Source organism: Phacochoerus africanus, chromosome X (assembly GCF_016906955.1).
Source record: "Phacochoerus africanus isolate WHEZ1 chromosome X, ROS_Pafr_v1, whole genome shotgun sequence".
Lineage (NCBI taxonomy): Eukaryota > Metazoa > Chordata > Mammalia > Artiodactyla > Suidae > Phacochoerus > Phacochoerus africanus.
The window spans coordinates 50,885,812-50,912,806 of record NC_062560.1 but is presented as its reverse complement, the minus strand read 5'-3'; the positions used below and the strand labels follow the sequence as shown (position 1 = coordinate 50,912,806).

General features: G+C 37.2%; 1 protein-coding gene across 2 annotated transcripts in view; it reads right to left on the bottom strand.

The window, feature by feature from the left end:
• Positions 1 to 26,995, bottom strand: part of KLF8 (KLF transcription factor 8) — an 83,958-nt gene that overhangs the window by 26,974 nt on the left and 29,989 nt on the right. For both annotated transcript variants that reach the window (XM_047765534.1, XM_047765535.1), the window contains 3 exons: positions 17,146 to 17,710; positions 14,269 to 14,380; positions 13,503 to 13,642 (listed from right to left, as the gene is read on the bottom strand). In XM_047765534.1, coding sequence (XP_047621490.1) covers positions 13,503 to 13,642; positions 14,269 to 14,380; positions 17,146 to 17,710 — 817 coding nt within the window. The remainder of the gene's footprint in view (positions 1 to 13,502; positions 13,643 to 14,268; positions 14,381 to 17,145; positions 17,711 to 26,995) is intronic.

Genomic DNA, 26,995 nt, shown 5'->3' with positions numbered 1-26,995 from the left:
AAATACCTAGGAATAAACTTAATCAAAGAGATGAAAGACATACACTCTGAAACTATAAAAAACTGATACATGGGCAGAGCAAGATGGCAGGGGAGTAAGAGGCCATGCTCACCTTCTCCCACAAACACATCAAAAAAACACATCTACATGTAAAACGACTCACACAGAACACCAACTGAATGCTGGCAGAAGAACTTAAACCTCCAAAAAGGGCAAGAAACTCTTGACATAACTGGGTAGAACAAAAGAAAAAAAGAGAGAGAGAAAAGGAATCAGGATGGGACTAGCATTCCTGAGAGGGAGCTGTGAAAGAGAAAAGGAACCCACATCCTGGGAAGCCACCTAACTGACGGAAAGATCAGCTGAGTCAGTGGGACCTTGAAGTCAGTGAGAAAAGTGCAGCAGCTAGACTGAGAACAGCAAAGCAGAGTTAGAGCCACACAGATCATCTGAACCACTGGCCTGGACACCACAGCCTGAGACACAAGGTCGGGGCTGGCTGCGTGATGAGACTCAGGCTCGAGAGGTCCTTGTTGCTGTTGAGAGCCACTGACTGCTGGACCTACCCATTTCCTTCTTCTCCCTGAAAACACACTGAACATCCTGGGAATAAAAGCCTGCTCACACTGAAGAAAGAGATAGCATATATTCAAACTCCCACACCAAAAATTAATAGTAACCCCCTCCCCAAAAATACAATGGGGTGCCTTTGCATAGAAGGAGAATTACAAGACTACAGTTTGGCTTCCCCAAACTCACAGAAAAACACAAGCAAGATGAAGAAGCTCAGAAACCATTCCCAGATAAAACAACAAGATAATTCACCTAAAGCAGTCAACAATGAAACAGACCTCTGCAGTCTGACAGACTTGGAGTTCAAAAGGGAAATAGTGAAAATACTGAAGGCATTAAGAGAGGATATGAACAGTAATGCACATTCCTTTAGAAAGGAACTAGAAAATATAAGGAGGAGCCAAGAAAAAATAGAAAATGCATTTGCAAAGATACAAACTGAGCTAAAAGCAATAAAGAGCAGAATGAATAATGCAGAGAAATGAATTAGTGATGTGGAAGATAGAATAATGGTAATCACCCAATGGGAGAGCAGACAGAAAACCAAATGAAAAAAATGAAAACAATACCAGAAACCTATGGGATAATATAAAGTGGGCCAATCTATGCACAATAAGAATTCCAGAAGGACAAGAAAAAGAAAAGGGGATTGAAAATATATTTGAAGAAATTCTGGCTGAAAATGTTCCAAATCTAAAGGATACTGACAACAAGACACAGGAAGCACAGAGGACCCAAACAAGTTGAACCCAAACAGGCCCACACCAAGACATATTCTAATAAAAATGGCAAAAGTTAAAGATAAAGAGACGATTCTAAAGGTAGCAAGAGAAAAGCAAAGTATTAATTATAAGGGAACCCCCATAAGTCTATCAGCTGAATTCTCTACAGAAACACTACAGGGCAGAAGGAATGACAAAATATATTTAAAGTGCTGAAAGGAAAAAATTTGCAACCTATAATACTCTATTCAGCAAGACTATCATTTAAAATAGAAGGGGAGGAATTCCCATCGTGGTGCAGTGGTTAACGAATCTAACTAGGAACCATGAGGTTGCAGGTTCGGTCCCTGCCCTTGCTCAGTGGGTTAACGATCCGGCGTTGCCGTGAGCTGTGGTGTAGGTTGCAGACGCGGCTCGGATCCTGTGTTGCTGTGGCTCTGGCGTAGGCCGGTGGCTACAGCTCCGATTCGACCCCTAGCCTGGGAACCTCCATATGCTGCGGGAGCAGCCCAATAAATAGCAAAAAGACAAAAAAAAATAAAATAAAATAAAATAAAATAAAATAGAAGGGGAAATAAAGAATTTCTCCAACAAGCAAAACATAAAAGAGTATAGTAATACTAAACATATTCAAAGAAATACTGAAAGGGTTTCTCTAAATTTTTTTAAAAAAAGAGAAAAGGAAGAATTAGGATGGAGGAAACCACAATTGGAAAGCAGTCACTTAAATAAGCCAGCATACAAATCTAAACAGGAAGATGTTAAAAACAAAAAAGACAGCAATCATACAATGTGGGAAAGGAAAGAAAGAAATTATAGATTTTTCTTTTTATTTTAATGATGTGTTTGTGCCAATATTACTATCAAGCAAAAGCAAGCAGATATAGGAATGGGTTAATATACTTAAAAAACAAGGCAACCACAAATCAAAACCAAACATTACATTCACAAAAACTGAAAAGAAAAGTACTCAAGCAGAAAATAAATGGAAATCATGCAACCCATAAAAGAAAAGGAGAAAGAGAAACAAAGAATCAACTGGAAAACAAGGTTTAAAATGGCAATAAATACATATCTATCAATAATCACTTTAAATGTCAATAGACTCAAGGCTCCAGTCAAAAGACACAGATTGGCAGATTGGATAAAAAGCAAAACCCATCAATCTGCTGTCTAAATGAAACTCACCTGAGGGGAAAGGACACATAAAGATTGAAAGTGAGTGGATGGGAAAAGATATTTCATGTCAATGGACAAGATAGGAAAGCAGGAGTTGCAATATTCATATTAGACAAAATAGACTGAAATAAAGGCACAAAGAAGGACAATATTTAAAGGTTAAAGAATCCATTGAAAAATAAGAATTACAATCCTCAATATATATGCCCCTAACATAGGAGCAACCAGGTACCTATGACAAATACTTACAGACATAAAAGGAGAAAATATGGGAATACAATCATAGTAGGAGACTTTAACACCCCCCTCACATCAATGGACAGATCCTCTAGACCAAAAATCAATAAGGCAACAGAGATCCCAAAGGACATAACAGAAAAGCTAGACTTAATTGACATCTTCAGGACATTACATCCAAAAAAAAAAATCAGAATATACATTCTTCTCAAGTGCACACGGAACATTCTCAAGAATTGATCACATACTGGGGCACAAAGCTAACCTCAACAAATTTAATAGTATAGAAATTATTTCAAGTATCTTCTCTGACCACAATGGCATGAAACTAGAAATCAACCACAGGAAAAGAAATGAGAAAAAACCTACTACATGGAGACTAAACAACATGCTACTAAAAAACCAAGGGGTCATTGAGGACAACAAGAAGGAAATTAAAAACTACCTTGAGACAAATGATAATGAAGACACATCCACTCAAAAATCTATGGGAGGCCACAAAAGCAGTGCTCAGAGGGAAATTCATACCAATACAGGCCTTCCTCAAAAAAGAAGAAAAATCTCAAATGGCAACTTCACTCAACACTTAAATGAATTAGAAAAAGAAGAACAAACAAAACCTAAAGTCAGCAGAAGGGAGGAAATTATAAAGATCAAAGAGGAAATCAATAAAATAGAGATTAACAAAACAATTGAAGAAATCAATGAAACCAAGAGCTGGTTCTTTGAAAAGGTAAACAAAATTGACAAACCTCTGGTGAGACTCACCAAGAAGAGGAGAGAAAAAACCCAAATAAACAAAATGAGAAATGAAAAAGGACAAGTCACAACGGATACTATAGAAATACAAAACACCATGAGAGAATACTATCAACAGTTGTATGCCAAAATTTGATAATATGTAAGAAATGGACAACTTTCTAGAGACTTACAGCCTGCCAAAACTGAATCAAGAAGAAATAGATCAACTGAACTGGCCAGCCACTAGAAACGAAATTGAATATGTCATAAAAACACTCCCTACAAAGAAAAGTCCAGGACCAGATGGCTTCACACGTGAATTCTACCAAACATACAAAGAGGAAGTGATAACCATCCTCCTCAAACTTTTTCAAAAGGTTGAAGAAGAAGGAACACTCCCAACGATATTCTATGATGCCACCATCACCCTCATTCCAAAACCAGACAAAGATAGCACCAACAAAGAAAACTATACGCCAATATCTTTGGCGAATATAGACGAAAAAATTCTCAAAAAATTTTAGCCAACCGAATCAAACAACACATAAAAAAGATCATACGACACGAACAGGTGGGATTCATCCCAGGTGCACAAGGATGGTTCAACATATGCAAATCAAACAACGTCATACATCACAGTAACAAAAGTCAAAAACCACAAGATCATCTCAATAGATGCAGAAAAAGCACTTGACAAAGTCCGATATCCATTCATGATGAAAAAACTCTTACCAAAGTGGGTATAGAGGGAACATACCTTAACATAATCAAAGCCATTTATGGAAAACCCACAGCAAATATAATACTCAATGGAGAAAAGCTGAAAGCCTTCCCACCTAAATCTGGAACAAGACAAGGATGCCCACTCTCACCACCATTATTCAGCATAGTCTTGGAAGTCCTAACCACAGCATATCAGACAAACCAAAGAAATAAAAGGCATCCAAAAAGGAAGAGAAGAGGTAAAACAGCCACTGTATGCAGATGACAGGATACTATACATAGAAAACCCTAAGGACTCAACCCCCAGAACACTTGAACTGATCAGCAAATTCAGAAAAGTAGCAGGATATAAGATTAACATTCAGAAATCAGTCACATTTCTGTATACTAAAAATGAAATATTAGAAAAAGGAATACAAAAATACAATACCATTTAAAATTGCACCCCAAAAAATCAAATACCTGGGAACACACCTGACCAAGGAGGTAAAGGACTTACATGCCGAGAACTATAAAACATTAATCAAGGAAATTAAAGAAGATGTAAAGAAATGGAAAGATATTCCATGCTCCTGGGTCAGAAAAATTAATATTGTAAAAATGGCTATACTACTCAAAGCAATCTACAGATTCAATGCAATCCCTATCAAACTACCCATGACATTTTTCACAGAACTACAACAAACAGTTCAACAATTTATGTGGAACCACAAAAGATCCAGAATTGCCAAGGCAATCCTGAGGAACAAAAACCAAGCAGGAGGCATAACTCTCCCAGACTTCAGGCAATAGTACAAAGCCACAGTCATCAAGACAGTGTGGTACTGGTACCAAAACAGACAGACAGACCAATGGAACAGAGTAGAGAGCCCAGAAACAAACCCAGGCACCTATGGTCAAGTAATCTTTGACAAAGGAGGCAAGAACATGAAATGGGAAAAAGACAGTCTTTTCAGCAAGTCGTGATGGGAAACCTGGACAGCTGCATGCAAATCAATGAAACTAGAACACACCCTCACACCATGCAGGAAATCAACTCAAAATGGCTGAAAGACTGAAATCTAAGAAAAGACAACGTCAAGATCCTGGAAGCAAACATAGGCAAAGCATTCTTTGACATCAACCTTACAAATGCTTTCTCAGGTCAGTCTCCTAAAGCAACAGAAATAAGAGCAAAAATATGGGACCTAATCAAACTGACAGCCTTTTGCAGAGCCAAGGAAACCAAAAGAGAACAAAAAGACCACTTACAGGTTGGGAGAAAATACTTTCAAATGATGCAACTGACAAGGGTTTAATCTCTAAAATATGCAAGCAACTTATACAACTCAACAGCAAAAAAGCCAACAACCCAATGGAAAAATGGGCAAAAGACCTGAATAGACATTTCTCCAAACAAGATATACAGATGGCCAACAAGCACATGAAAAAATGCTCAACATCCCTGATTATTAGAGAAGTGCAAATTAAAACTACCATGAGATACTACCTCACACCAATCAGAATGGCCATCATTAATAAGTCCGCAAATAACAAATGCTGGAGGGGGTGTGGAGAAAAGGGAACCCTCCTGCACTGTTGGTTGGAATGTAGGCTGGTACAACCACTATGGAAAACAGTGTGGAGGTATCTTAGAAAACTACACATAGAACTACCATATGACTTAGAAATCCCACTCTTGGTCATACATCTGGACAAAATTTTCCTTGAAAAATACTCCTGCACCCGCATGTTCATTGCAGCACTATTCACAATAGTCAAGACATGGAAAAAATCCAAATGTCCATCAACAGATGATTGGATTAGGAGGATGTGGTGCATATAAAGAATGGAATACTACTCATCCATGAAAAAGAACGACATAATGCCATTTGCAGCAACATGGATGGAACAAGAGACTCTCATACTTAGTAAGTCAGAAAGAGAGAGACAAATACCATATGATATCACTTATATCTGGAATCTAATATATGGCACAAAGGAACCTTTCCACAGAAAAGAAAATCATGGACTTGCAGAATAGACTTGTGTTTGCCAAGGGGGAGGGGGAGGGAATGGGGTGGTTGGGGAGCTTTGGGTTAACAGATACAAACTATTGCCTTTGGAATGGATTAGTGATGAGATCCTGCTGTGGAGCACTGGGAACTATGTCTAGTCCCTTATGATGGAGCATGATAATGTGAGAAAATAGAACGTGTACATGTATGTGTCACTGGGTCACCATGCTGTACAGTCGAAAAAAAGTATATTGGAGAAAGAACAAGTTAAAAAAAAAGAAAGTGAGGCAGTGTCCTTAGATTCTGTGAAATTGCAGTTAAAATGTGGGAGAAGGGCTTTTCTCAGGTATAATATGTGATGAGCTGAAACGGTAAATTTTTTTTACATTAATCAAAAATGAAAAATTAAGAAATAAAACACTGATATAGAAACTTGAAAATAATAAAAAAATAGAAAGACATTCCATGTTCATGGATTGGAAGAATTAATATTGTTAAAATAACCATACTCCCCAAAGAATCTACCTATTTAATACAACCCCTATCCAAATACCTATGACATTTTTCACAGTCCCAGAATGAGTAATATGAAAAAATACTGAATGTTTATGCTGTACCTCTGAAAATAATATAATAATGCAAATCAACAATATTTAAGAAAAAAGTTTTATATTTGTATTTAATATATATTAATATTACTTAATAATAAAAAATGAAGTGTGAAACAATGTGGATGCACCTGGAAAGTATTAATTAGGGAAATAATTCAGACAGAGGAAGACAATATAAGTTTCACTTACATGCAGAATCTAAAAGATAAAAACATGAATAAATATAATGATATAGAGAATCACAGATACAGAGGGTAAACAAATGGTTACCAGTGGGATTAGGAATGGGGGCTAGGATATCTGGAGGAGGGGCAGATGGGGGTAGGTGATTAATAGTTACAGAATAAAGAAGATACAAGTATATATTGTACAGCACAGAAAATATTGTTAATATTTTATAATATCTTTAAATGGAGTATAATTTATAAAAATATTGCATCAGTATGTTATACACCTGGACCTAATATGATATTGTAAATCAACTATAATTTACAAAAATGTCAAACTCATTGAACCAGAGTATAGAATGTTGCTTACCAGGGATTGAAGCATGAGAGCTATGCAGAAATATTGGCCCTGGGTACAAATTTGTTTTGCTAAGATCTAATGTACAACAATATGACTATAGTTAACAATATTATATATTTGAAATTTGCTAAGAGGGTGTATCTTAAGTGTTATCACCACACACAGACTCACACACACACACACACACACACACACACACACACGCCCAGTAACTATGAGGTGATGGATATGTTAACCAGCTTGTTTGTGGTGAATATTTCACAATATATCAAATCACCTAATTTTACATTTTAAATATAAACAATTTTAATTCTCAACTATAAAATTGGAAGAAGAAAGAATTAAGACAAAAAGCTTAAGTTTGTGGCAGTGAGACTAGAATTGAAGGAATATAAATAATAGCTCACATTTTTTGTGAGTTTATATCCAGATAAACTCTAAGTGTTTAAACTATTAATAATTCCCAGATAAGGAAACTGATTGAAAGAAAGGCATTGTAGGAGAGCGGATTAAGATGTTGGAATAGAAGGACTGGACCTCAACTTCTCTCCTAAAAACAACAAAATTCACAACTAAAGGCTGAGCAATCACCACTCAAATGGACTGGAAACCTTAAAAACGATACCCTACTCCAGAAGAAAAAGAGGGGCCACATCAAGAGGTAGGAGGGGCGATTTTGTGATATAAACAACCCCATACCTCATGGGTAGGAAGCTCCACAGACTGAAAACTAACTGTTTCACAGAGACTCACCTACAGGAGTGAGAGTTCTGAGCCACACATCAAACCCTCACGTGCAGGGATCCAGCACGGGAGAAAGAGCCCCTGGAGCATCTGGCACTGACGGCCAGTGGGCCTTGTGTGCAGTAGCTCCACAGGACTGGGAGAAACAGAGACCCCATTCTTAAAAGGCCCACACAAACTTTCACCTGCACTGGGTCCCAGAGAAAAGCAAAGTCTCCATGAGAATCTGGATCAAACCTGACTGCAGTGCTTGGAGGACATCCTGGGAAAACAGGGATGAATGTGGCTTGTTGTGAGGGAAGGATATTGAAAGCAAAGCTCTCAGGAATAATCAGCAGTGTGCCTATCTCTGGAGGTGGCCATTTTGGGAAAATCTGGCCCCACCCATCAGTCAGACCTGAGAAGCCCCAGGGCAAACAACAATCCAGGTGGGATCACAGCACCACCCCTCAGTAAACAGGCTCCCTAAGGACCCCTCAGGCACACAGATGCCTCTAATCCCATCCAGAGACTAAGCCCCACCACCAGAGGGATTAGAATCAGCTACACCTACCAGTGGGCAGGCATCAGCCCCTCCCATCAGGTAGCCTACAGCAAGCCCCCATACAGACTTCAGCCACAGGGGGACACACACCAGAAGTAAGAGAGGGTACAATTGTACTCTCTGTAAAAAGGCAACCACAACTAAAACCTATCAAAATGAAAAGACAGAGAATTAAAACTTAAATGAGGGAGAAAGGAAAAACCCCAGAAAATCAGCTAAGCAATGAGGAGATTCTCAGCCTCCAGGGAAAAGACTTTAGCCTGTTGATGCTAAAGATGATGCAAGACATTGGAAATAGACTGGAGGCAGAGATGGATAACTTACAGGAAACACTCAGGAAAGAGATACAAGATATAAAACTTAAACAAGAAGAGAAGCAAAATACAATAACTGAAATAAAAAACTCACTAGAAGCAGCTAACAGCAGAATACAAGAAGCAGAAGAATGAATAAGCGAGGTGGAGGACAGATTAGTGGAAATTATGGATGTAGAACGGAAAAGAGAAAAAAGATTGAAAACAAATGAAGAGTGTCTCAGAGAACTCTGGGACAATGTTAAACGTACCAACATCCGTATTATAGGGGTGCAGAAAGAGAAGAGAGAGAGAAGGAGACAGAAAAAATATTCCAAGAGATAATAGCCGAAAACTTCCCTAACATGGGGAAGGAACCACTCAGTCAAATCCAGGAAGCACAACGAGTACCATATAAAATAAACCCAAGGAGGAATACACTGAGACACATATTAATCAAACTGACCAAAATTAAAGACAAAGAGAAAATCTTGAAAGCAGCTAGGGAAAATAAACAAGTAACATACAAGGGAACCCCAATAAGGTTATTGGCAGATTTTTCAGCAGAAACTCTGCAGGCCAGAAGGGAGTGGCATGATATACTCAACGTGATGAAAGGAAAAAACCTCCAACCAAGATTACTTGACCCAGCAAGGCTCTCATTCAGATTTGAAGGAGAAATCAAAACCTTCACAGATAACCAAAAGCTGAGAGAATTCAGCAACTAAACCAGGCTTACAACAAATACTAAAGGAACTTCTCTAGGCAGAAAAGAAAAGACAGCAACAGGAAACAAAAATTCCACAAATGACAAGGCTCGCCAGTAAAGGTATATACACAGTAAACATATGAAATCATCCATGCACAATTATCCCACCAAAATCAGAAATCATGAGAAGAGGTGGGTACAAATGCAGGACACTGGAGATGCCCTTCCGATTAAGAGAACAACTTAAAACGATCTCATATACATATAGACTCTTATATCAAAACTTCAGAATAACTGCAAACCAAAAATCTACAATTGATACACAAACAAGGAATCTCTGGAGAATAAATACATCTCATAGTAAATAAGTGCATAATCCACCATCAAGGGGGTCATTTGACATCATTCTTGGAATGCTGATGTCTTCTTACATCTGATTCTGATTTCCTTATGATACTTATGGTATCATAACTTATGATAATTATAATTAAATAATTCAACGGTACAATTAAATAATACAATCCTACAATTATATTATTAATAACCATTTCTCTCCATGGTACAATGAAAGGTCTATAATGTCTTGTTTATCACATCACTTAGAATGGTGTAACGCCTATATTGAAGAATCAATAAGATGTAACAAATTGTGAGGACATATTTATATAGTTACACTGTTTTTTAACCAATTTATGCATTTTATATTTTACTTATTTTCAGAGTGTGTATTATTTTTTTATTCTTACCAGTTAAGTTATTCTTTTTATTATGCTATATAAAATATTTAATGGTATATAAGGCTTTCTTCTTTATAAATTTTAGTTGCACAATATACACAATCTTAATATAATATTAATATTTAGAGAAAAATTGAAATGTAATAGATAATACTAAATAGTAAGGATGAAAGCCATACAAAATTGGATAATGTATAATATAAATTTCCTATTTGTCTCAGCATATTTTCCATTCCACTTCTCCAGAGGGAGTCACTTAATCTGTTTCTTAAGATCCACAATATAATAATCTGTGTGAATGTAATTGTGTTTAAATATATGTATTTTATTCTGTAAAAAAATTAATAAAATAAAAAAAACAATTTTACCCGCAAAAAAATAAAGGTATTGTAACTTTCAGCTAATGAGTGACTGGGATGTCAAATTCAGGCAGTGCAGTTTCACAATGTCTGCTCTTGACTATTATGTCTACATCCTCAATAAAAGAGTTATTTGGAGATGAAAATAATAGAACTTTAGAAAATAACAGAACAAATAACTGGGGCATAAGAGATTCTTAAGAATCAATGATTAATTTTGAGCCTCAGTGAATAGGTTACTAAAAACTGGGGCTTAACTTTAACTGTGTGTTTAAAGGAAATTGTTGTATCTGTATTTCCTGCTTTGTATGATTGTAAGCTCAGAGGAGATGAATGGCCATATTGAATACTAGAGGTGATATCCAGGTAAATAAGAGCCTCATGGCTCTCTGCTGAGAGAGTATCTACCAGAGACAAGACTATCACTCTCTGGAACTCCTTGCAATGAATTGCAATATTTAGACGGCAATAAATGAGGCATTCCTTTAGCTGCCTCAGTTCCAAGAATACCAACAATAAAAACCAGTATACCCAAGTTGCATATCAAGGTAGGATTCCATGGCACTTTTCCCACTTACTAAATGTGCAATAACTGGTAAACTCTCTATCTCAGTAAATGGCACCTCCATCCAACGAGCAACCCAAAAAAGAAATCTTACAGTCATCAGTTTACCCTCAATCATCAATATACTTCCCTCTCTCCATATTCGCACCTAATATCCCAGTCAGGTTCTCATCATTTTTTGTCTGCATCACTACAGTAGCCTCTTAAGTGATCTTCTCCCTTCTACTTTTGCACCTCAATGCTTCATCACAAATTATTGCACTCAATATGCCTAGCTATGCCAGACTTCTGTCAGTTATTAAAACAAGGGAAACTTATTCCGTTCTCTAATCAAGAACATTCTTTACTTAAGCTTTTTGAATACCTGTCTCATTTTCATATTGATTATGCTAATCAATGTATGAACTTTGTTTAGATCCAGATTGGAACAAACTTTAAAAAACAAACACTTATTAGATCATTGTGGAAATTTGATATTAAGGATATTTTTAATATGCTAGTAATAAGGTGTTTATTTTTATTTTATTTTATTTACTTATTTATTTTTGGTCTTTTCTAGGGCCACAGCCCTCAGCAATGTTGGGTTCTTAACCCACTGAATGAGGCCAGGGATCGAACCCACAACCTCATCATTCCTAGTTGGATTTGTTAACCACTGAGCTACGGATGGGAACTCCATAAGGGTTTATGTTTAAACATCTTTGTCATAAATACTTCAGAATGTATCTTTAAAACATAGAGATAGGGTGTCTATTTTTAAACATCTTTGTCTTTTAAAGCTATATTCTGAAGTATTTATAACAGATAATATGATGTCTGAAATTTGCTTCAAAATAATACAGTGGGGAATGGGAGAGTTGGTAGGAGTGTGAAGAAATAAAATTGGCCATATACTAATATAATTGTTGAAATTGGTTATAGGGTATATGGGAGTCCAGTAAACTGTTCTACTTTTGCATGCTGAAAATTCAGGTTTAAATACTTAAACATAATGTACATATTCAGTGGAATCAGCCTCCATCCTGCATGAAGGAGAAGAAAACAAAATATTAATAAATAATACGAGTGTTATGGGAATATTGGGACAATGAAATCTGGAAATTAGTCACCTGTTCACAGCCTTGGGGCAGAGCAACTAAGACTCTGGGTTCTTCTATACAAACTCTAATACAGTATATGTTTATAAGAAAAGAGGGCCTGGTCCTTGCCAGTGTGTCTAAGCCTCACCTCTGAGCTGGAGATGACTGCGGATGAAAAGTCTTCTAGGAGAGGGTACAAACTGTTGACTGACAAGCTACTGCTGGCCCATAGGCAGGTTTCTTTGAAACTATGGTGTTATAAGATTTCTTTAATTAGAATCCAGCATTCAAAATATGTTATGTTTCACATAAAAATCTTGATATGGGTTGTTTTTTTTTTAATTTTGGAGATTTGGTAATACTTAGAGTTGAGTTACAGTTCTCCCTCAGATAGGCAGGATGCTTGTCCCCTCTTTGCCACCCTCAGCCCCCAGGTCTGCTTTACTTATTCTTTATAATATGCACCTTTTTTTTCTAATACAAACAAAAGTTTGTTACAGGTTTGTAGATGGTGCTGAGCTCCAAAAGCATGCTCTAATTTCACTGAGTTTTTTTTTTCCTTTTTATAGGCACACCCATGGCATATGAAAGTTCCTAGGCTAGGGATCAAATCGGAACTTCTATTGCCACCCTATGCCATGGTAACAGCAATGTGGGATCCAAGCTGCATCTGTGACCTGCACTGCAGCTTGCTCCAACACTGGATCTTTAACCCAGTGAGTGGGGCCAGGGACCGAATTTGCATCCTCATGGATACTAGTTGGGTTCTTACCTGCTGAGCCACAATGGGAACTTCTCTGTGCTTTTCAATATTCAATAATTAACATGTGGGGCTTTGGTAGCAAAGGAAAGAATGATGTCTTAGATGCCTTAATCTTTGTATAAGTGTTATAACTTCCAAATTAGAAAGTACCTCAGATGCTCAATGGGGATGATGACTATTCAGAAGATACCAGGTTTAATAATTTTCTTAGGCTCTTTTTTCATGAAAGCTACCATAGAGTAGCAATAAGACACAGGGTTAAAAGCCATGGATGGAAACTGTAACCCTGAGTTGAAACTGATCAACCTTTGTTTCAAGATTTTTTCCCTGTCTTACCTCTCAGAGATTCTGTGTGTGTGTGTGTGTGTGTGTTGGAAGCAGGGTGGAGATTGGCAGACCTGTATGAATTCTGCGGTGGGCTTTCAGGTGAGAACTTTTGGTGTACACTTTGCTGCATCCTGCAAAGTCACATTGGTGAATCCGTCTTCTCTTCAAGTCAAGGGACTCTTCTCCCTGCATTTGGGTCATTACTGCTGGTCTGAGCACAGAAAGAGAGATAGGGCCAAATAGTGATTTAACAATGGAGGCTAAATAAATGGACTTACATATAATGGGACCACCTCACACACACATTTAATTTATGCAGATTTAATACCAGCCTTCCCCCCTACCCTAAGAAGAAATAATTGAAATAGTTCAAGCAATTCCCTCAATTAGGCCATTCTACTCAGTAAGTGCAGGTCCCAGAGGTAGTAATGTTTCTTTGGGTGATTTCTGTTCCCAAGCAGTGTGAGCATTTCATGCTTTAAATCTTATTTTTAGGTTTAAAGAAATGAGTTTTTCATACAACATGGTTGCTAAAACAAACCAACTATAAAGCTACTGTAAATTTACAGAAAGAAACAGAATGCAACTATATAGGAAATTTACAGGTTTTTTTCAAGGGTGAAGTTGATGATTTACGATTAGAACACTAACTGTCATAACATGTATGTCCATGCACATGTGTGCACACAATCTCATACCTTTATTGGGAAGGCAGTTTACTTATATTTTGTTGTCCTTAAATTCTTACTACTGTGTCTGAGGATTTGTTCTACTTCTACCATAGACACATATATATCTACACAGTGACAGACCTGAAGTAAAGGTAAAAGTACTCACTCTTGCTGTAGTCCCTGAATACCCTGTAAGGCTGAGGATCCACTCTCAATTGCATTCTCCTCACTGTCACTTGGGATCTCCAGTGGAGACATGGAGGTGGGGTCAACTTTCACTGAAAGCAAAGAAAAGGAGCAGTGTGGGCTACAAATATATAAGCCTCTGTAATCATTTTCAGAATCTCTAGTTTGGCCCACAATGAGAAGGAGCAGCAAGATAGAGAAATAAAGAAAAAGCAAAGATGGGAGATGTATATTTGTATGGAAGGAAAAGAAGAGTATTTAAAACTATAGCATAGCAAGTTACAGAAATTACTTTGAGGGAAGTAATGAACATTCTTGTACCATTAGAATGAGCTTCCCAAGGATAGTGAGTATGATAAGATAATGGGTTTCTCTAGGACAGGATCAGGGTCTGAGTCAGCTCTCTATCTCCAGCCCCCAAGGACAGGGTCTGCTAAAAAGTCATGCTCAATGTGTGTTTGTTGAATCAAACTCTAAATAGTTCCCTGGTTATTCTAAGACCAATGCCTAGGCTCATGCCAGAGGTGAAAACAGTTCCTTTGATTTTGTGTTCCTAAATGGAAACAAATCAATGAAATGAGACACATAATTAGTGTCTAGTAGGTGCTTAATACATGTTAGCACCTTCCCTTCCACCTATGTTGCCAGAAGCCCTCAAATATTTATTGTCAACTATTGGTGTTTTTGAGCCCTAACAAAACCCAGTCAGGTGGTCAGCTATCTGGTGAAAGCTTCAAAATGTCTATATAGAAGAAACAAGGGTGACAATAAAGATTGGGATGGGGAGTATTTGACTAGTGCAGTCACCTCCATAAATCACTAAAAAGTTTTAAGCATGTGTCTAAATATGGGTGTGTCTCTGTGTGTATGTGTGTGAGATAGAAATGTACTAGCCTTCCAAAATTTTGTGTATATTATGAAAAACAAACAAAATAACATGTAAAGGGTGAGCAAATGCAAAGAGAAATTTTGTGCTTTCTCCTTGTGCTCCAAATATTTTGTGCAGCACTTCCCTTTGACTTCCACCAAGGTGTAAGTATGCCATTTTGGAGACCATTGTGCTAATCGTCTTAGCTTGAAACCACTTTGAACAATTTAAAAATTTATTCTGTTTATTTACAGTGTCTGTGGTGGACTGATGGGTATTATGGAGTGAATTCAAAGCCCATCAAACCATCCCTTGGTATTACCACTACCTTGATATCAGCAAAGTCTCACACAAAGAAGTTTATTTTCCCATTACCTTTTCTGTAAGGCTCTCTCACTATGTGAGAATTGATAATCATATTTTAATTAACTCCCTCAGGGGAATCTCAAAAATAAGATTGTTATGAACACTTATCATTACTACAATTAAACACTAGTCAATAATGACATTTTTATTCAAAAGAACATAGCACAGTCTCAGCAACTTCATGCTTAGCATGTTGTTTTTTATTTTCCTACATTTAGAGATGTAATCTTTACATTTAAAGATAACAAAGCATTGAATTTCAAAGGTAGAAAACTCTTAGAAAGTTTTTTTTTACACCGAGCTAAAATCTGGTTTCTAGTCATACCTCCCCCATATCTGTGCTTTGTTCTTTTTAATTCATGCTAAACATTTATCAGTCCTCTCACCATCTTAATCATCAGTCCTCTCACCATTTTAATCTTTCTCCTGCAATTATATTTCCCAACATCCCTCCTCAAGCTGAACATCCAAAACTATTGTAATTCTATGGATGTGGTGAAGCCAAATATGTTGAACCACTTCAAGAGGACATATAATTTTCTTTGATTATTCTTCATTACAAGTAAATTAGATATGTCTCCAGGAGGGGAACTGGATTACTGAGGAATAGTGGTGAGAGGGAGACAAATGTACCTTTCTGAATTTTGAACTTATTTTAAAATTAAATATATGGACCCTGTCCTAGGTAAATATCCAAGTTTTTCATCAAATTATTTGTTACAAGTACTATCTACCACTGTGCTCTCTGGGATGCACAAGGAAAAATAGGATAGAGTCTTGTCCTCGAGGAATTTACAATTCAATTGGGAAGAATGTCTAGACACTTGTGATACAGGCAAGTGTAAAAGTAATACGGATGGTGATAGATGCCAGATAAAGAGGAACACAGGAAAGATGGGGACATTTCAAAGAGGACTGTTTTTACCTGTAAGGAAGAGAAAAGTTACAGTGTTGGGGGAGGTAGGGGGGTAAGGCTGGCTATGTATGCAGGGTTAGAAACATTCTCAACTTTTCTACCAAAGCATTCCTAATGGCATAGATGATTACACACATCCTTCTGGAAAGTCCCAGGTTGGGTGCCTTAGTAAGCTTAAAACTATTTTTTGCAGAGGTTCTCTTCTGGTGCAGTGGGTTAAGGATCCTGCGTTGTCACCACAGTGGCTCAGGTGACTGCTGTGGCATAGGTTCAACCCCCAGCCCAGGAACTTCCATATGCTATGGGCATTGCCAAAAACAAAATAAAACAAACAAAAACACACCTTATTTTTGAGGTTTATGCTTTATCTTAAAACATTATTCAAATATCACATTTTTCTCCTTAATAAATAATATTTTTAAAATGTAAAAAGTTTTAAATTACTATCAAATAATATAGAGGTTCTAGGAAGATACATAGTTCAAAGATTTGCATACCTCAGTTTGAGAAGCAAGGGCTAAGCAAAAGAGTCATTGTACATTTACAAGCATTGAAGAGAAATGTAGAAACAGTATCTACTAAAGATTGCTCTTAAATCTGTGTGCAAGGATAATTGGAGGGGGTGAAAAGAAACAAGAGATAGGATATTCAAAAAGAGAGTAGATGAAGGAAGTTAAGGCCCAGCAATGGGGCACACTAATGCTTACCTGATCCAGCATTTTTTCCATCTCCTCCAATAAGTGGGACTGTAATGGCAGCAGGGCCCCCATCTGCAGGCAAAGTAGTATATACCATAGGCAGTGACTGCACCACCACCGGGATGGCTTTCAGGCCACTCATCTTATTTGGCAGACTGACTGAGGGGATAGTGTGAATCACATGTAAGATCTGCTGGCCACCAGTGCCCTGAGAGGAGGCCAGGATAGAGCCTGAAGTCAGAACGGTAGGGATGTTTGCTGAAGTGCCTGTGTTGGATGTTGAAGTAGACTCTACAAGGGTCTGGGAAACAGATTCTGGCTTTGGAGGACGTATTGGAGCTTGCAGCATACTGGCAGGCTGAAGAGGAGCCTTTGGCTTGTGAAAGGAGAGGTCAACTGGTTCCACCTGGGGCAGGTTGAAATCATTAGCCAGAAGTTCTTCTGGGGGCTCAATCTTGATGTCATTTAACAGTGCTGGATTCTCCATGGGATTGATATCTAGGAGTGGTGGAGATGTCATATCACCTCTGCCTGTTGTCTTAAGGGAATCTCTAATTTGAACAGAGCCAGTGACCTAAAATAAATACATAAAGAAATGAGAGGTGCAAAACAGTTAGTGTTAGTACCCTGAAGACGAGACATGTGAGAAATGAAAGAAAGAAATCTCTATTCTCTTGTCATGGACAGAATATACAGGGAGTTGAAAAAAATGAGGCAAGAATAAAAAGAGGAAAAAGTAAATAGGAAAAGGGGGAAACTTTATCGAGTACTAGCACTGGACACAATATAAGGCAATTGATAAAAATTATTTCATTTAATATTTGCAATAATTCCACAAGATTAATTAACATCAACATTTTCTGAGTATCTACTATAAGTACTGTGTTAAGCCCATTGAGGGCACAAGTTAATGAGGTATAGCTGTGAAGTACATACTAACAGACCAACTATAATGATAGAATATATATGAGTAGCTTATAAGTCATACCATAATAACTTATGCAGCAGACATATAAGCAAGGTATTTCAGAAAGAGAAAAAGGAATGATTCATTCTGTCCAGTGGATCAGGGAAGGTTTCAAGGAGGAAGTAACATTTTACATGGGTCTTAGATAATTAATGATGCTTAAGGAATAATGATGCTACCGTCAGTTGTGTTACATGCAAAATCTAAATTTAAAATTTAAAAATACTAATTGAATGGTTGCTTCATGGGTAATATATAAAATAACATAAATATCAACCTAATCACAATTTTTAAAAAGAGTTCCATGAATTCAAAGGTCAAGGATATCCCCAATTGAAAAGTGAGCAGAAGGAGTTCCCATTGTGGCTCATTGGTAATGAACCTGGCTAGTATCCATGAGGATGCAGGTTCTATCCCTGATCCTGCTTGATGGATTAAGGATCTGGCATTGCTGTGAGCTGCAGTGTAGGTCACAGAAACAGCTTGGATCTGGCATTGCTGTGGCTGTGATGTAGGCTGGTGGCTACAGCTCCAATTCAATCCCTAGCCTGTGAACCTCCATATGCTGCAGGTACAGCCTTAAAAAGACAACAAAAAAAGTGAGCAGAAAACCTGAATAGACATTTTCCAAAGAAGACATACAGATGGCCAGTAGTCACATGAAAAGATATTCAACATCATTAACTATTAGAGAAATGCAAATCAAAACACAAATAAGATGTCATATCACACCCATCAGAATGGCTATCATCAAAAAACCTAAAAATAAATTTTGGAAAGGATGTGGAGAAAAGGGAACCTACTATCTTGTTGGTGAGAATATAAGTTGGTGCAGTCATTATGGAAAATAATATGGGGTTCCTCAAAAAAAAAAATAGAACTATCATATGATCCAGCAATTCTACTCCTGAGTATAGATCCAGAAAAAAAAACAAAACAGTAATTCAGAAAGATAGAGGCATACCCAGTGTTCACAGCAGCACTATTTATAAAAGCCTAAATACAGAAGCAACCTAAGTGCCAATCAACAGATGAATGCATAAAGATGTGTTATATATACACAATGGAATATTATTCAGCCATAAAAGAGAACAAGATTCTGCCATTTTCAGCAACTTGGATGACCCTAGAGAATATTATGCTTAGTGAGATAGTCACACAGAAAAATGTTCTACGATATCTCCTATTTGTGGAATCTGAAAAATAACACAAACAATTGTTTATGCAAAACAGAGATTGATTCATAGATATAGAAAACCCAAACCAGTGGTTACCAAAGGGGAAAGGGAATGGAGGAAGAACAAATTGGAGGTACGGGATCAAGAGATACAAACTACTATGTATAAAATAGATAAGAAATAATGATACATTGTCTAGCACAGAAAATTATACTCATTACCTTATAATAAGCTATAAAGTTACATAATCTGCAAAAATATTGAATCACTATGCTATACATCTGAAAATAATATAATATTTTAAATCATTCATAGGTGCAGGAGGTGTTTATAAATTTTGGAGATGAATCCCTGGTCAGTTGATTCACTTGCAAAGATTTTCTCCCATTCTGTGGGTTGTCTTTTTGTGTTGTTTAGGGTTTCCTTTGCTGTGCAGAAACTTTGAAGTTTGATTAGGTCCCATTTGTTTATTTTTGTTTTTATTGTCAATACTCTAAGAGGTAGACCTGAGAAGATGTTGCTGTCGTTTATGTCAGAGAGTGTTTGGCTATGTTTTCCTCTAAGAATTTGATAGTGTCTGGTCTTATATCTAGGTCTTTCATCCATTTGGAGTTTCTTTTTGTGGATGGTGTTAGGGAGTGTTCTAACTTCATTCTTTTCCATGTGGCTGTCCAGTTTTCCCAGCACCACTTATTGAAGGGGCTGTCTTTTCTCCATTGTATATTCTCGCCTCCTTTGTCATAGATGAGTTGGCTGTAGGTGCATGGCTTTAATCCTGGGCTTTCTATCCTGTTCCACTGATCTAGATGTCTGTCTTTGTGCCAGTACCATATGGCTTTGATGATTGCTGCTTTGTAGTATAGTCTGAAGTCCAGGAGCCTGACTCCTCCAGCTCCATTTTTTCATTATCAGGATGGCTTTGGCTATTCCGGGTCTTTTGTGCTTCCAAACAAACTTTAAAATACTTTATTCGAGTTCTGTGAAAAATGTCCTTAGTAATTTGATAGAGATGTGTCTTGTTTTATGTTAATTTTTTTCCTTAAGTTTAACAGCACCCGTTCTTCAGCTGCATCCTGCTGAGCACAAGGAAACCCAGTAAGGTTATCAGCAGATTTTTCAGCAGAAACTCTGCAGGCCAGAAGATAGTGACATGATATACTTAATGTGATGAAAGGAAAAAAATCTCCAACCAAGATTACTTGACCCAGCAAGGCTCTCATTCAGATGTGAAGGAGAAATCAAAAGCTTCACAGATAAGCAAAAGCTAAGAACTTGGCAACACCAAACCAGCTTTACAACAAATACTAAAGGATCTTCTCTAAGCAGAAAAGAAAAGGCCACAACATGAAACAAAAAAACCACAAGTGACAAGGCTCACCAGTAAAGTTATACATACAGTTAAGATATGAAATCATCCACGCACAATTGTGGCACCAAAATCAGAAATCATGAGAAGAGGTGGGTAAAAATAGAGGACACTAGAGATGCACTTGCAATTAAGACACGAACAAGTTAAAACAATCACAAATATATATAGACTCTTATATAAAAACTTCAGAAAAACTGCAAACGAAAAATCTACAATTGATACACAAACAAATAAGAAAAATCAACTCAAATACAATGCTAAAGGTTGTCATCAAACCACAAGAGGAGAGAATAAGAGAAGGGAAGAAAAAAGAGCAGCAAAATCAAATCCAAAGTAATTGACAAAATGACAATAAGAACATACATATCAATAATTACCTTAATTGTTAATGGACTAAACACCCGAAGCAAAAGACATAGACTGGCTGAAGGGATATAAAAACAAGATCCATGTAGATACTGTCTTCAAGAGACCCATTTCATTTCTAGGGACACATACAAATTGAAAGTGAGAGGATGGCAGAAAATATTCCATGCAAATGGGAATCAAAAGAAAGCTGGAGTAGCAATACTCATAACAGACAAAATAGACTTTAAAATGAAGACTATTTTAAGGGACAAGGAAGGTCACTACATAATCATCAAAGGATCAGACCAAGAAGAAGATATAACAATTTTAACCATCTATGCACCCAACATAGGTTCACCACAATATACAAGGTAACAGGTGACAACCTTAAAAGGACATATCGAAAATAACACAATAATAGTGGGGGATTTCAACACCCCACTTATAGCAATGGACAGATCATCCAGACAGAAAATCAATAAGGAAACACAGGCCCGGAATGATGCATTAAACCAGATGGACTTAATAGATATTTATAGGACATTCCATCTAAAAGCAACAGAATTCACATTCTTTTCAAGTACACATGGAACATTCTCTAAGATTCATCACATCCTGGACTACAAATCCAACCATGGTAACTAAGAATATTGAAATCATATCAAGCATCTTTTCCAACCACAATGCCATATGACTGCAAATCAACAACAAGAAAAAAACTGTAAAAAAACACAAACACGTGGAGACTAAACAACATGCTACTAAACAACCAATGGATCACTGAAGAAATCAAAGAGGAAATTAAAAAATACCTAGAAGCAAATGACAACAAAGACACAACACCCCAAAACCTATGGGATGCAGCAAAAGCTGTTCTAAGAGGAAAGTTTAGAGCAATACAAGCACACCTCAGGAAACAAGAAAAAGCTCAAATAAACAAGCTAACTTTACATCTAAAGCAGCTTGACAGAGAACAGACAAGACCTAAAGTTAGTAGAAGGAAAGAAATCACAAAGATCAGAGCAGAAATCAATGAAGTAGAAACGAAGAAAACCATAGAAAAGATGAATGAAATGAAAAGCTGGTTCTTTGAAAAGATCAACAAAATTGATAAACCCTTTGCCAGACTTTTCAAGCAACAAAGAGACAGGACTCAAATCAATAAAATTATAAATGAAAAAGGAGAAGTAACAATGGACATCACAGAAATACAAGGGATTCTAAGAGACTACTATAGGCAACTATTCGCCAATAAAACAGAAAACCTAGAAGAAATGGACAAATTCTTAGAAAAGTACAATCTTCCAAGACGAAACCAAGATGAAATAGAAAAGAAGAATGGACCAATCACAAGAAATGAAATTGAAACTGTGATTAAAAATCTGCCAACCAACAAAAGTCCAGGACCAGAGGGCTTCACAGGCGAATTCTATCAAACATTTAGGGAAGAGCTAAGACCTTCTGAAACTATTCCAAAAAAATGCAGAGAAAGGGATACTCCCAAACTTATTCTATGAGACCACCATCACCCTCATACCAAAACCAGACAAAGATAACACAAAAAAAGAATATTACAGACCAATTTCACTGATGAACACAGATGCAAAAATCCTCAACAAAATACTAGCAAACCACATCCAACAATACATTAAAAGGATTGTACATCATGATCAAGTGGGATTTATCCCAGTGATGCAGGGGTTCTTGAATATCCACAGACCAAACAGTGTGATATACCACATTAACAAACTGAAGAATGAAAACCATATGATCCTCTCAATAGACGCTGAAAAAGTCTTTGAAAAAATCCAACACCCATATCTGATAAAAAAAAAAAAAACCTTCAGAAAGTGGGCATAGAGGGAACCTACATCAGTATAATAAAGGTCGTATATGACAAACCCACAGCTAACATTTTTCTCAGTGGTGGAAAGCTGAAAGAATTCCCACTGAGATCAAGGATGTCTGCTTTAGCGACTACTATTCAACATAGTTTTGGAAGTTCTAGCCACGGGAATCCGAGAAGTAAAAGAGATAAAAGGAATCCAAATTGGAAAGGAAGAAGTAAAACTATCTCTATTTGCAGATGACATGATACTATACCGCGAGAATCCTAAAGACTCTACCAGAAAACTGTTAGAGCTCATCAATGAATAAATGAATTTGTCAAAGTCGCAGGATACAAAAGCAATACACAGAAATTGACTGCATTTCTAAGTACTAACAATGAAAGAGCAGAAAGAGTCAAGCAATCACATTTCCCATTGCATCCAAAAGAATAAAATACCTTAGAGTGAATAAACCTATGTAAAGAGACAAAAGACCTGTACTCTGAAAACTGTAAGACACTGATGAAAGACATCAAAGATGACACAAATAGATGGAAAGACATACCTTGCTCTTGGATTGGAAGAGTGAATATTATCAAAATGACTATACTACCCAAGGCAATCTACAGATTCAATGCAATCCCTATCAAATCACCAAGCACATTTTTCACAGAACTCGAATAAAGTATTTTAAAGTTTGTTTGGAAGCACAAAAGACCCGGAATAGCCAAAGCCATCCTGATAATGAAAAAATGGAGCTGGAGGAGTCAGGCTCCTGGACTTCAGACTATACTACAAAGCAGCAATCATCAAAGCCATATGGTACTGGCACAAAGACAGACATCTAGATCAGTGGAACAGGATAGAAAGCCCAGGATTAAAGCCATGCACCTACAGCCAACTCATCTGTGACAAAGGAGGCGAGAATATACAATGGAGAAAAGACAGCCCCTTCAATAAGTGGTGCTGGGAAAACTGGACAGCCACATGGAAAAGAATGAAGTTAGAACACTCCCTAACACCATCCACAAAAAGAAACTCCAAATGGATGAAAGACCTAGATATAAGACCAGACACTATCAAATTCTTAGAGGAAAACATAGGCCAAACACTCTCTGACATAAACGACAGCAACATCTTCTCAGATCCACCTCTCAGAGTATTGACAATAAAAACAAAAATAAACAAATGGGACCTAATCAAACTTCAAAGTTTCTGCACAGCAAAGGAAACCCTAAACAACACAAAAAGACAACCCACAGAATGGGAGAAAATCTTTGCAAGTGAATCAACTGACCAGGGATTCATCTCCAAAATTTATAAACACCTCCTATAGCTCAATACCAAAAAAACAAACAACCCCATCAAAAAATGGGCAGAAGATCTAAACAGAGCGTTCTCCAAAGAGGACATTCAGATGGCCAAACAAACAAACAAACAAAAAACACATGGAAAGATGTTCAACATCACTCATTATTAGAGAAATCAAAACCACTGTGAGGTTCCATCTTACACCAGCCAGAATGGCCATCATCAAAAAGTCTAGAAACAATAAGTGCTGGAGAGGGTGTGGAGAAAAAGGAACCCTAGTAAACTGTTGGTGGGATTTTAATTTGGTGCAACCACTGTGGAAAATTGTATGGAGATTCCTCAGAAAACTACAAATAGAACTCCCATTTGATCTAGCAATCCCACTCTTGAGCATCTACCCAGAGAAAACCATGACCCACAAAGACACATGTATTCTGATGTTTGCAGCACCATTTACAATAGCCAAGACATGGAAACAACCTAAATGTCCATTGACAGAGGAATGGATCAAGAAGAGGTGGTACATATACACAATGGAATATTTTTCAGCCATTAAAAGGAACAAAATACCAGCATTTGTAGCAACATGGATGGACCTAGAAATTATTATGGTAAGTGAAGTCAGCCACACAATGAGACACCAACATCAAATGCTTCCACTGACATGTGGAATCTGAAGAAAGGACAGACTGAACTTCATTGCAGAACAGATGCTGACTCACAGACATTGAAATACTTATGGTCTCCGAAGGAGACAGTTTGGGGGGTGGGGGTATGTGCTGGGATTGTGGGAGGGAAATGCTATAAAATGGGATCCTGATGATCATTGTACAACTATAAATGTAATAAATTCATTGAGTAATTAAAAAATGAAATAAAATAAAATAAAATAAAATTTAGATGAGAGATAATATGGCTCTGAACTCAGAGAATGATGAGGGGCAATGTCCTCTTGTTCTGACTTCCTTTAAAAAACCTTCAGAGCATGCTGAGTATGAGTAAAGACACTAAGAAGTAAGCATGCTTTACCTACAAAATTTAGCCAGATAGCCATCTCCTTTCTCCATCTGCAATGCTATGATATTTTGATTTCTTGATTTATAAGCCCTCATCCCTACTCAGGCTTCGTTTGTAGTCCACGTATTGCTTCAATCTGCTCCTCAAGAATGGTTTATCCTACTGTTTTCTGTACATATAACATAATCCATCCCTCCTGGGTGGATTCACTCAACCTATGTAGGGAAGCAGTAGAATCCTGTTGGTGGAGAAGTTGTTAAGAATGGTTCTGTTGAACTTCTTAAAAAATTTCTTGTCCTTTGAATCCACCAAATCAACCTAAGCTCCTATTTTTCCCATATTCCCTACTTGTCTCTTCAGGTGTCTAACTGCCTCCCTAGATTAAAGTGGCAGAATCCAAGGAGTCTCTGGATTTACAGAGATTCAATAATACTGAGAAACATAGTTACCACAGAAAGCATAAAACGAGGTTAGGTTTAATTTCATTTTCTAGAAGTGTATGGACTATGGGTACAGGTACAGAAATAAACACTGTCTGCCAAAATACATTAAGGGAAGACCTAGCTAAATTTTCGGGGACTTTCTGGACTCTCTGCTTTAGGCCCAGAAACCTAAGGAAGCTGAAGTTCTGAATGTTAAATATAAAATGGAGATGACTCTGGCAAACTTACTTTCTTTTGTTAAATAGAGGCCATCTCTTAGACTTTGAGTGTTGCCCAGAATAATGCTATGAGTTCAAGACCTTGTGCTTAGTTAATACTCAAGCTACAGTTATTCATTTTATTGACAAACATATTACTCAGGAAAATCCAAAATGGAAACTAACTGATGAAAATATACAACTTAAAGAACATATAGGCTATTGTTGCCTATAAGATGTTGCAGGTTCCTGCTTCAGCAAGCCACCATGATTTGCCATTTTGTAGACCAAGTTTGCCTTGTGGTCTAACAATTCTTAATAACAACCCTGTCTACAATAGAGTATCAATCATTACTCTTCTTCTGCAATCATCACAAGACGTTAAAAGAAATGGAAGTCCAACTGTTTGGATTGCACTGTTTTAATAGCAACTGCTTCAAAGCACATAGTCACATATTTCCTTTTTACATGTTACTTTCAAATGTGTCTGTTATACCTAAATGAATCCATCCTGTAGCAAGGATTTTTTGGCTTGTTAATGCCATATATATTTTTTTCTTTTTATGGCTGCACAGGCAGTGTATGGAAGTTCCTAGGCCAGGGGTTGAGTCAAAGCTGCAGCTGGGGCCTACACTGCAGCCATGGAAACACCAGATCCTGGGTACGTCTGCAACCTACAACATAGATTGTGGCAACCCTAGATCCTTAACTTACTGAGTGAGGCCACGGATCAAACCCACATCCTCACAGAGACAACATCGAGTCCTTAACCCACTGAGCCACAACAGGAATTCTGTGAATGCCCTATTTTGCAAGTACACCTCCTCAAGTAAAAAGACTATGATTAAAAGCAGTTTTCAAGTTTGACATTTGTGGCCTGAAGACATACTAAGATAAGTACTCAGTATCTACATATTACTATAGTGAGTGATTTTTGCATGCAGAGAGAATTTTCTTTTAACATGGTCAAAATGATTTTAATAAGAATTTTAATATACAGTCTGAATTCTTTCATATTTTTAATATAGCTATCCCTATGGCTGAAAAAAACACATGATCTGCCTTACCATCTCCTTGTACAAAGCAAACTATACTTAAAGCTTCTGAAAAAGATATAAGGTGGGAGTTCCCTCATGGCTCAGTGGGTTAAAGATCCAGAATTGTCACTGCTGTGTCTCTGGTTATAGCTGTGGCATGGGT